Source organism: Liolophura sinensis, chromosome 7 (assembly GCF_032854445.1).
Source record: "Liolophura sinensis isolate JHLJ2023 chromosome 7, CUHK_Ljap_v2, whole genome shotgun sequence".
Taxonomy (NCBI): domain Eukaryota; kingdom Metazoa; phylum Mollusca; class Polyplacophora; order Chitonida; family Chitonidae; genus Liolophura; species Liolophura sinensis.
The window spans coordinates 28,861,158-28,873,384 of NC_088301.1; the positions used below are offsets into that span (position 1 = coordinate 28,861,158).

General features: G+C 38.8%; 1 protein-coding gene across 1 annotated transcript in view; it reads right to left on the reverse strand.

The window, feature by feature from the left end:
* The window catches only part of LOC135470813 (THO complex subunit 1-like), a 24,279-nt gene extending 12,205 nt beyond the window's left edge, over positions 1–12,074 (reverse strand). The window contains exons 1-10 of the mRNA XM_064749855.1: positions 12,005–12,074; positions 9,147–9,220; positions 8,682–8,742; positions 8,407–8,473; positions 6,474–6,592; positions 6,021–6,069; positions 5,474–5,569; positions 1,981–2,057; positions 1,416–1,483; positions 828–993 (exon numbers count right to left, since the gene is read on the reverse strand). Of these exons, the coding sequence (XP_064605925.1) occupies positions 828–993; positions 1,416–1,483; positions 1,981–2,057; positions 5,474–5,569; positions 6,021–6,069; positions 6,474–6,592; positions 8,407–8,473; positions 8,682–8,742; positions 9,147–9,220; positions 12,005–12,055 (828 nt within the window). The 5' untranslated portion in view covers positions 12,056–12,074. The remainder of the gene's footprint in view (positions 1–827; positions 994–1,415; positions 1,484–1,980; positions 2,058–5,473; positions 5,570–6,020; positions 6,070–6,473; positions 6,593–8,406; positions 8,474–8,681; positions 8,743–9,146; positions 9,221–12,004) is intronic.
* Positions 12,075–12,227: the final 153 nt, after the last annotated feature.

Here is a 12,227-nt window from a genome sequence, read left to right on the forward strand (position 1 = left end):
AAACTGCCACTGAGGTGGAAAAGATAGCCGTTGTTATCACTCATACATTTTGGTTTTGGACCAAAACTGCTACTGTGGTGGAAAAGATAGCCCGTTGGTATTACTCATACATTTTGGTTTGGACCAAAAATGCCACTGTGTGGAAAAGATAGCCCGTTATTATTACTCATACATTTTGGTTTGGACCAAAACTGCCACTGTGGTGGAAAAGATAGCACGTTGTTATCACTCATACATTTTGGTTTGGACCAAAACTGCCACTGAGGTGGAAAAGATGGCCCATTGTTACCACTCATACATTTTGGTTTGGACCACCCTCTCCTCAACATTTTTGCACAATTAAATAAGTTTATCTTATTAATGAATCGTTCTAAATACTGTTCATATACTTTGTCTGATAAGAAAGTACTTTATCCTTCTTGTAACACTTTACAAAGCGTACAAAACCATAAGGCATATTTAGAATGTAAATCACAAAATATTCAGGAATCAAAACTCCTGAATCTACAACAACCGACAAAATTCTCTTTGAGTATTGCACATTTATATAGCACTTAAGACTATTTCCTTTGAATTGGAAGCTGTCACACCGACAGTTACAGAAAGCAGAAAAAACCTGTGGGAAACCAGACAAGTCAAAACTTCTGGACATACACCTGGAAATAAGCAAACATGGGCATGTTAAAATCAATGTTGGAATCAGTTAGTAGATAATAAATGTTGGAATCAGTTAGTAGATAATAAATGTTGGAATCAGTTAGTAGATAATAAAAGTTGGAATCAGTTAGTAGATAATAAATGTTGGAATCAGTTAGTAAAATAATGACCTCAGATAGGGGGTGAGTTGCACTGATAGGCCCCCACAACCCACAAGTACTCACTGAAGAGAACTTCTTCCATGGCGCCTTCTCATAACACTGTGTAGGTTTTCTGAAGATATCTTGCAAGTACCAGAACTTTCTGTACAAGTTGTAATCTATTGGACAGGGATCACTGAAACAAATTCAAGCCCACATATGAAGGACATACATGTAGCAGGGACAGCTGGAAACAGCAAACAATGCATACACTTATAACATACTAAACAACACATTCATTCTAATCTGATTCAAGAACAAATTAGGTACAATGTATTTCTTGACTGATCAATTTACTGTATCACTCTCTGCACTGATTGATAAGCAACAACGTACTAGTCGCAAGCCAATGCGTACAACAACAACTAGACTCTGAACCCACCCTTTTCTTCTCCAGGACAATCTACCAGCAAATATTGACATTTCTCAATTTTTGCCTAGCCCGATGATTGGCAATTCTTGATTGATGGATGGTTGATTTACTTCACTTAAAATACAAGTAGCAATTTTAACAACGCGCCGTGCGTTTTCTGTAGCAGGAGTAAATAAAATATGTACCTCGAGAAAGAGAGATCAGACATTTCTCCTTCCTCAATCCCTTCCATGCTCTCATTTTTATCTGATCCCTGTTATCACAAAACATAATGAGATAGTTAATATAGGCATGCATAGATTTCTTCACCTTTTCATGCTCCTTTTATTACGCAGAATTTTGAAAAACGCAAAAGCTATGGTTTTGAAATGCTACCTATCAGAAATGATTTAAAAGGTTTCCAATAAAAATGTTTCAGTAATCATTTACCAGTCCAAGAGAATCAATCAAAAAAGTCAGCAAGATCACAAATTACTGTTTACTTTAAAATGGTGTCAAAGGTATAACTGCCTGCTCATTGATCCAGTGAGGTTTGAATTACAACTCTTGGCGGATCCCCTTAGACTCTTCATTCAACAGCCCCTTGTTACCACTAGGACGTGCGAGTATGCTTATCACACAAGGCAATCCACCAATAAAACTGACCACAATCCTATCAGTTAAAAATCCTTGAGTCCAGCTATGATATAATGAAACCAATGAAATAAATGACTGAATGAATAAACCTGGTCAGATACGGACACGACTAACCTTAGGTTTCAGTTCCTCTGGCTCACTCAAGTAAACTGTCACATTCTCCAGGTTAAACTGACTGGTCAAATTCAGCGCTGAAAAAAAAAAAACCAATCTGGTTTTTGGGGACCTATTCATAAATTCACAACATTTACCTTCCTGGAAGTGAAGACTAATGTGGACATCAAACAAGGCATTCAGAGAACACCAGTAGCTCACCTGACTGAGCAGTTTGTAAAACTGCATAATGTTCAAGTGAGGTTATATGTTCAATACTGACCTGTAAACCAAAATAAAGTAGAATGACACTGTCATACACAGGTATTATTCTCTAATTATACGGTGCTAAGATCTTGTCATTAAATCAACAAGAAAGGCACACATTACTACACTGTCACAACTATGACTGTTCATCGTATGCATAAAGATTGCAGAGCAGTGACTTCGTATGTTATACAGTTGTAAACCATTGCAGTTCTAAACTAAATTTGGTGCACTATGGTGGCAATTGCAACCCTATAAATAGCCGAGTAAATACTGAACTATGGTAATAAAAACTTCTTTGTGGGGGGAGTTCAAGCACCTGCTCGTTGGAGTGGTCTTTGATTTGAAAATTGCTACTTGGCTATCTGTGTACTATGGGTGGCCACTGCAATCCTATAAATGGCTGAGCAATTACTCAGCTGACAAGGCACTGTCTGTGTGGACGGTTTAAACATTCTGTCTCAGTTTAAGAAGGCACATCTGGCTACTAGTCAATAATTTTCCTAGCCTTCATTTTCAAATGAATTATCATACCAAAGAGCAGCTAACAACATGTGGAAAAACTTCTCATAGCATCTTTTTGATACATAATTTGTACACCCTTGCAAACTGATTTGAAAATGACTATCTAGCAGTTCATATAATAAGGCAAGCATGCTCCCTCAGATCAACCAAGGTTCGAAGTCAAGACTTCGTTCAAGAAAACACAGTGTGTATTGGCTCAAATACCAGTTTTAACTCAAGAAAAGTTGTTCGTAATGCATTTGTGATAATTTCATTATACTAGCATGTTGAGTGGTTTATGGCCTGACATTTCCCGATAACAAACATTTCCACTCGCCCTTAGGGCTTGTGAAAATAATTATTTCTCGAGAAAAGGGCAGGCCATAGACCCACCCTGATGTAGAGTAATATATCAATGCCTACGTCAGTGCTACAGATAATTTTTTTTTCAGAGGGAGTACAGTAGTCCCGATTTTCCAAGTACACAGCACCGCAGAACACATTTTTCAAATACTCAACATTTCACTATTTGGTGTCCCAAGCAATACACCTGGAAAGTGTGAAGTTGATCAGGTGAAAGGGGGTGGAGAAAAGACATACATGTGCATACGTGTACATGTAGGCCGACATGTACAGAGACTCTTTCCTTTGTAGTTACATAATACTACACAAGTAGATGGACATGTAAACTCCCCAAAATTTACAACTAGTTATAACATTCTAGACTAAAGTAATTATTTCAGCTCTTCCTCAAGAGAAATGAATTTGAATGAAGTTAATACATTTATTTATTTCGCATCAACCTGTGTGAGGCCTATTTCAATAACTCACTCACTGACTCTTTTATACTCTATTTTTCATTCCTTGTGCTTTGATAGCAGGGGTTGCAGTATTATTTTTTCTATGGTAACCTGCCTGATGCGACAGGTAAATTTTCTTTTACCTGTCTCAACATTTGTTGGTCCATACAAATTTGCTAACAAATCGTCTTGGGGTCAAAACATGATAAAACAGTTTTAACTCATAACTAACTCCAAATGTACATTATAAGACAAGAATTTATTATTTTATGCTTTAATTATTGGCAGTATATTGTATAAATCTGAAGTGTTTCTGTGCATATGTTGCTAGCTGGTCTCATGATATTTTTATTCCATTGCATTCACTTCTCCCATCACAAAGGTACATAGGTACATGAATATGTCAGAAACTGGACCTTTAATGATACCGGTACTTTAACATTGTAGACTTTACCGATGATCTGTGTCAAATTGAAATCAAACATTGGAAGTGATGTTAGGATAATTTTGTGCAATGCAGTAGCGCACTGTATAGTAACCTAAAATACCATTTTAACCCTTTGCTACATCTTCCTCGTGGCAAACACTCGAGAATTTCACAAAGACATATATGATGGTAGGCTTTCTGCACGGCCGTGGGTGGTGGCACAGGAGCTATTTGCTACAGCCTACAGGGTACCATATTTCACCAATAGTTCAGCTGATTTTTCTGCAAAGTGTATCCCATGATTCCTTGTGTCTGGTGGTGATTCTTGGTAATGGGACACAACAGGGCGGGAGTGTGTTCACGGGTATTGTGCCTACATGTACATGGGACAAATCCAATAAACACACTCACCCTTCAGTGAGCAATGAAATGTTAGCACTAGTACCACCTCTACATATCTTCTACCAGAAAGCATGTTTCGTGTATAGTCTGCAAGAATATGTTGTGCGAAAACAGGCAGATTGAGGTTGGATTGACAGTGAAGCGGTAACAAATAGGCCTAAACTGATAAGCGTGCAGGTCTTTCAAAACATCAACGAACCACAAATATCTGTGTAGAGTAAATAAATACCCATATGCGTTTTACAATCTAATTTACAAATATAAAAACACTAACACTTCACTGTTCTGACTGCAATTAGGTTCGGTTTTACAGGTTTACCCTTGTTGGAGTGAAAAAAAAACTACGATAACACCTTACTAGTGTACTGTAGGCCTTAATGATCTAACAACAGCATTCATTACATGGAAATTTGGGGGGGGGGGGGGGAGGTGCCAAACTATAACCTATTGAGTACCGCCCCCAACTCAGACTGTGCGGAAGTAACCGACAAGGGAAATTTGAGACCATTTAGCCTATCACAAGTTATTTCCCGGGTCCCGAAAAAAATTTTTCCGACGACCAACAGACCATACCTCAAGAACGATGGCTTTTTAAGGGCAACAAATGCTTTAATGAGGGTCTAGATAGCATAGTGGGCCTACTAATCACCCTTCTCTCAGTTCATGCCTGGGGAGTTTATCCAACGTGGCAAGGGCCAGCAGCCAGAACATCACTGGGGATTACTGCACAGCTGGGGGCTCATCACTCTCCTCTGTCGTCTCCTTCAGCAAATCAGATTTGCTGAGCTTTATGGCCAGAAATTTTCGGTTAAACTCTTCGTTATATACGGTGTGAAAACTAACACATGGGGAGAACGTCAAGCACAGGGTTAACTGTGGAGATTTACTTCTGATTTTGACTGGGCTATCTGCCTTAAATTTCACATGTACGCTAACTTTTGGGAACTTTGGCGTACAACACAAATCTTCCGGCATATACAGTACGCTCCGTTTTAAGTTTAGAAGTGTAACATCTAATTTTCTAAGCATATTTACACCTGTACGCTCTTAATCTGTAGAACTGATACATATTTCAAATTACGACATGATTATGACAAAGTGGCCTTTCTAATACCTGACTTCTCTGAGAGGGGAAACAGTCTTGCCAGGAAGAGTTGTATTCTGCCACAGAACACTGTATTGTGGGCCTTTGACAATCTCCGAAGTAAATCTGAAAACATAACAGTTAAAATATCTCCACATTTTGTTCCGTTCCTTGTGCTTTTGTAATTTCATAATGTGTTCGGTTTTATATTATCACATCTGTAACCGTTGTCAGCATGATGGGTTGAGAAAGCTAGAACCAGACCATTGGCTGTAATAAATCTTTGATCTCATGTTAAGTTAAAGCATTTTATGCCATAAACTGCAAAAAAAAAACTGGTGGTAAAAACTTCTTTGTGGGAAGTTTGAGCACCACCTCGCTGGAGTGGTCTATGATATGCAAAACCAAAGTGGTCTGTTTTAAATATAAAATCCAAATTATCATAACTGAAGAGACGTGAACCAAAGATTTTATTTGAAATTCCATACATAGGTAAGCTTAATAAACAGACTATTATAAACTACTTGCTAATTATACAAAAATAAAAACATACAAAAATATATAAACAATTTCTTACCGTTACACATCCGCAATAAATAGTTTTTTCCTGCCTCAAAAAACATATCCTGTCAATAAAATATAAATGTTGTGAGTTCCAAATTCTACATACCCCATTGTCATTGGTAGAAAGGTCTCAAAACTTTCAATCCTGAGTTTACATTTTTTCATTTATTTGTCTGGTGTTTTACAGTGTACTCAAGAACATATCACTTATATGATGACGATCAGCATTATAGTGAGAGGGAACAGGACAGAGCATGGGGAAAACCCACATTGTGTTACACTAGCATGGCTAACCAATGGGTCAAGAAGGCCCCCCAAAGTCACACATGTAAAACACGGTCCTGAACTCAAGCCATTGATCACAGTAACTATGTAAAAAATACAGAGTATCAAAAATTTCCCTGACCAACAGATATGTCCAGCAATTTAAAAACCGGACTGTCACAGCTAAAAATGTCTCACTCACAGACTTCCATAGATACACATTGTCCTCCACCAGGTCAAAGGTCGCTTCGCACACATCCAAGGTCACCATGTCAAAGAGGTCAGACAGAAGATGGAAGGGGGTGAAAGACGAGCACAGGTCTGACCATAACCAAAAAAAAAAAAAATGAACAAAGCATTCAGAGCAGAGTTTCATATGTTATAGAGTTGTAAATTGCTGCTGTGGTAAAAGACACCAAATTACAACTCGGAAAAAAGAAATCTTGTGTTCCAACCGGTCTTGGTAGCAAACATATTAAAGACCAATTTTAGTTGGAACCTGTATGTTGAGAACAGCCTGTAAACACAGGTAAACAGAATCGCAAAAATGTCAGTAACATAAATGCCAGTGGGTCCACCTTCCTACTGAAAACTGCAGCAGTGTCTGTCCGGTTGCAAAAAAACAATACAAGTCCTTAGCATGTCCAGCTGGACATATTTTTAAAACATGATTGTTGTGTTGTCTATCGCCACACTCAAGAATTTTCACTTGTACACTGGCGGTCAGCATCATGGGTGGAGAAAAAGCGAATGCCACAAAAGCATCGTTGACTGCTTATTGTTACTATGACTCTACAAGCACTGAAAAATACTGAACCTATAAGTTCCTAGTCTAATAACTGGCACCTCATATGGCAGGAAAAAGAAGCACCTTTAATCACTTGACTACATCACAGCCCATACCATCATATCATGGGACACATATACATGTAGAGTCAGCACATGCATCCAGTATTTTGTGCACTAAACCACAAAACATATATCAACTTACTTTTTATGGCATCTGCACATAGCAGATGACATGACACAGTGTTACTATGCCCACAGTAGATACAAATGTGTTGAGGCTCAACATTAAACAAAATGTATTTAGAATTTGGAACTGGTCAGCACATTGACATAAAAACTGACACAATCTCGAGAAATATAAACGTGTGAAACACCCCTTCCCTTGTTTCATGCATATACATGCAAAAAAATTGGGGGTGGTGGGCTCATCGTGGGATATACAAATAATATTATAATGTACGCCTGGTGCTGTTCTGATTGTGCCATCATACAGTAGAACATCACAATAACAGATACCAGTAAAGATGCCACATTTGCCAACATAGCATTCTCAGTTCAAAAGATATTTAAATGACTGGGGGTTTTTTGTTTTGCTTTTTTCGCAATGGCTCAAGCAAAATGGCTGCCGTGGTCTACAGAGAGCATATCTGTGATGGCTCTAGATCTGAAAATCTCCAGGACATAACCTACAATTCTGCCAAGTCTTATGCTTTTTTAGGAAAGTGGTCAGTCTTTGCACGCATCGCCTGTACTACTATGGGTGGCAATTGCAACCGTGTGTATGACTGAGCAAATGTTGAGCTATGGTACTAAAAAAACATTCCTTGTGGAGGAGTTCCAGCACCAACTCCCTGGAGTGATCTTTCCTAAACCCCAAATTGCTACCCAAGATTGGCTATCTGTGTACTATGGGTGGCCACTGCAACCCTATGATTGGTTGAGCTAATACTCAACAGACAACAGTCACAGGGCTCAAAACAGGGGGCTGCAAACGGCGAAAAGCAGGCCGAAAATTTGCCAAAGAAGGCCCATTTAAAACCGGCCTGCCAAAAAAGAAATCAACAAATAAAATGGCAGGCCGAGCATGAGATGTCAATGTATAGACAGATAGTTCTGCTTTCCAATTTAGGGCGGTGTGATAAAAATACAAGGAATTTAATATTCACCGAAAAGGTAGGAAACACCGTTCGTGGCTGTTGCAAACCACAGAGAGATGTTACCAGAGATAACCTGAAAATTATTTAATTCAAGGCTGCACATAAAGTCGCAGAAATTGAAATTTTAAACATTTCAACCTATCAAAAGGCAGTCTTCATAAACAAATTCTAACATAAAATCTTCCCTACCTTGTGTCACTGCATAGGCACTAAGATTAATCACAGTCTTAAACTTCGCACAATTTCTTTGGACAGCCTACAATGATACAATGAAAGACGACAGGTCACTTCTACAGGTAGCAGATCCACCAGCAATCACTACAGATATTGACAGTATGCTGATGCCTTCAACCTATCAAATGTTTTATTCCAGCCACAAAACAACAATAAAATTTAAACAAAACAACAAACAAAAAAAGTGTTATGGACTTAGGAGATTAATAAAGAAGTCTTACGCTGCTTACCACAAGTTCCTTTAAGGCATCTTTGAAAGCTTGATCTAATGTGGCTTTCTTTTCAGCATCACTGCAAGTAAAACAAAAGCAAATGGTAAAGGCACTTTATTATTTGTGTGCCCATGGAGATAACTTATGTTACTAGTGGCATCCATTGTAGTCTCCAAAGGAGAAGTCCACTGTAGTCTCCAAAGGAGAAGTCCACTGTAGTCTCCACAGGAGAAGTCCACTGCAGTCTCAAATGGAGAAGTCCACTGTTCCCTCCAAAAGAGAAGTCAACTGTAGTCTCCAAAAGAGAAGTTCTGTAGTCTCCAAAGGACAAGTCTGCTGTAGTCTCCACAGGAGAAGTCCACTGTAGTCTCCACAGGAGAAGTCCACTGTAGTCGCCAACATATTATACATATGCAGGGTGAAGTATAGCATTTTTAGCATTCAAATAATGTATGACTTTAACCAAGATGCTACATTGTTTACCTTCCTTCGTACTGCTGAACAAAAGTTAACAAATCTTCTTTTTTCTCCACTTTCACAGTGTTTTCGATGCATTTCTGAAACAGAAATATGGGATTCTTATACGAGTGGTCCTAATTTTATATTTTCAAGTTGGTTAAATGCTTTCAAGAAAAATATACATTATACATGTCTATTATACATTCCTATTTGTAAATTAAAAACCAGTGCATGTAGAGAACTCTATGTGTACAATTTCAAAATCCAGGTGCGCAGTGTGCATGTATGTTTTTTTCTTAAATTCACACCCTAAAGTCTCAACTTAACAAGGTATTCAAAGAACACCGGCAGCTCACCTGATTGAATAGTTGGTAAAACTGCAGATATTCACAGATATAATCCGTGTGAAATACAGAGCTCTGAGAACTACATCATCATGATAATGAATGTGTCTTCAGCTTGTATGCAGGATTTATTTATTTTATTTATTTGATTGGTGTTTTACGCCGTTCTCAAAAATATTTCACTTCTACGACGGCAGCCACCATTAGGGTGGGAGGAAACCAGACACAGCCCGGGGGGGGGGGGGGGGGGGGGGGGGGGACCCTGACCACCCACAGGTTGCTGACAGACCTTCCCATGTACAAAAATAATAATCAGACTGTCATTATTATTAAGCATGTACATGTTTAGATGATATACAAGATATAAAAGACATACACAAGTTTAAGAGAAATTGTTTGAATACTTTAGCAGGAGTTAACGGGACAAAATCTGCTAGACCTTCCAAGCTGCATAAAAATGCTTTTATGTTCCCTGAATCCATTCGGATTGTTTAAAATGTCGAAAACAGAAGAAAAACGGTAGAATTTGGTGAACAAACATCAGAAAATCAACTCTACTGCGATCAAGCCACCGTTGACCTTGTGACGCACAGTGGTACATTCCCTGCAGGCATGTGAGGCCTCTCAATGGGTACAACCCACACCACAGGAGACAATCACTATACTTTAACAACTAATTTCGAAATTATTCAAGTGTGGCTTTGCGACTGCAGTAACACAACAAAGTTACATACATGGCCTAAAAATGGCACAGATTGAGAAAAAATGGGCCAAATCTCATATAAAACTTTTTGATTGCTGAGGACTCGATCGCAAGCCTGTAGACCTATCGCTTAACTTGGCTACAAAAAATTACAGTCTGTGAACTGCGAAACCATGTCAAATTCTTCACGGTATTATCATACTCCTATCAGACAAACCAGGCGGGAGTGCGTTTGCGTCATCTACGGTGGTTGGCATGTGAGCAGAAATCGGTCATGGCATCACCTAGTTGCTATGCTGTACACGCTTTTCCAGGATCTAATACAACTCCGGTATTATTCAAAATATTTGCTGTACAACTGTTTTGCTTTTATGGTTTTCAGGGTGCTTATTAAGAGGTGTACACACATGGGTAATTACAGATTTTGTCATATGACAGCTTCAGGAAAAGCACACAGTGGGTTGGCCTAATGCCGGGCTTTTCAATACATAATCCCGACAGATCTTCACGCATGATGTCAACTGACCAGGGTTCCGCAGCCGATAAGATAGACAGACAGTCCAACTTTGATTGTTTGTTGATAGTTAAAATAAGATTTTTTTAAATGCAGTTTAACTAACATAGCAAAAATATTGAGCATAGGGAATGTTTAGTCTGAAACTAAAAGCCTGCGAAATGATACTTTATTGGATTATCATTACAAAACTTTGTGTGGTGAATGGAAGGGGAAATGCTATCACATCCTAAACATGACTTACATGTGATCCTATACTAATGTAGCAAAGGTCTAGGGCTAGCCTTTACAGTCTAGCCCTACTGCATCACTATACTTTAACCTGGGAGTAGGTGAGATTGCACTGAAGCGCTCCATCAAACTCATGCTCTGAATGCTCCTACATGTATTCTTAGTAAAACCCACATACTGTTTGGTCATTGGCCTACCTACTTAGAAAAAACCAAAAGATAATCATCAAAACTCAGGCTCAACTTTTTCCTTCACAACCATGTTTGGCATTGTTTTGACGTGGGTAGCCTACATCTGCTTTAGGAAAACTTTCTACGCCTCCCATACATACCCATCCCCATCCCATCCTCCTAGACACACACACCAGCTGTTTACTGTTAGTGATACGTAAAGATTTATTAAGCTTAAAAACCTGCTTTCTGCACCTGTCACATCTCCACTATATGCCTCTACTAGCTTTAGAATATACTTATTATAGCCATGAAGGCTTCCACGGCACACGCAGGATATGTGCGTAACTGTTCAACGTGGCTGCCATGACCGAGGAGAATGTAAGGTGGAAGCCTTCACAGTTAAAATAAATCTATTCAAAGCAAGTTGGGACATATATGCAGGTCTTTTGCTTGGTGTCTTTTAATTGCACGAGACTTGTTCAATAAAAAAGACAATTGGCCTGGACCTTCATTGAGTAAGAAATTAACACTGTACGCATCAAGATTCCAACGACGCTAGGCGTATATAAGAAAAGGAGTTGGGGTCTTTCAGGGCTAGGCAATATGGTTGGGCTAGACTGTAAACATTAGCACTAGAATTCCACTGCCACTGAAACAAAGGTAATTTTACTTCAAATGTTGGTCAAATAATTGAGGTATTTCAAAGATTTTGTTCAACTGATGAATAAGGCCACAAAATATGTCAGTCATTTCGCGTCCTCGATGATAACGACAATTGGTCACTGGATAGCGCTTCACGTGCGCGACAAAAGAGACACCTGCTCTGTCTTCGCTTGATTGTTTTCCTCACATTTCGTGTTTCATTTTTAAAATGCTACAGTTTATGAGTGACTAGAAGGATAAAATGATGAGCTCACCGAAAAATCTTTGCGTGCCGACTCAAAATTGTACAATTCGACAGTCGACATCTTCTCAAACTACCAAACGAAAACCCGGTACTAGTCAAAACTCAAAACAGACTTTAAAGAATCCGAATCTGAATTTCAGGCAGTCAACGGTCTATCAAGTTCATCAGTAATTAGCCAAAGGTCAATGGTTTACTCCAGGCACTTTGGTTACATCTATCAATTAAACAATGTC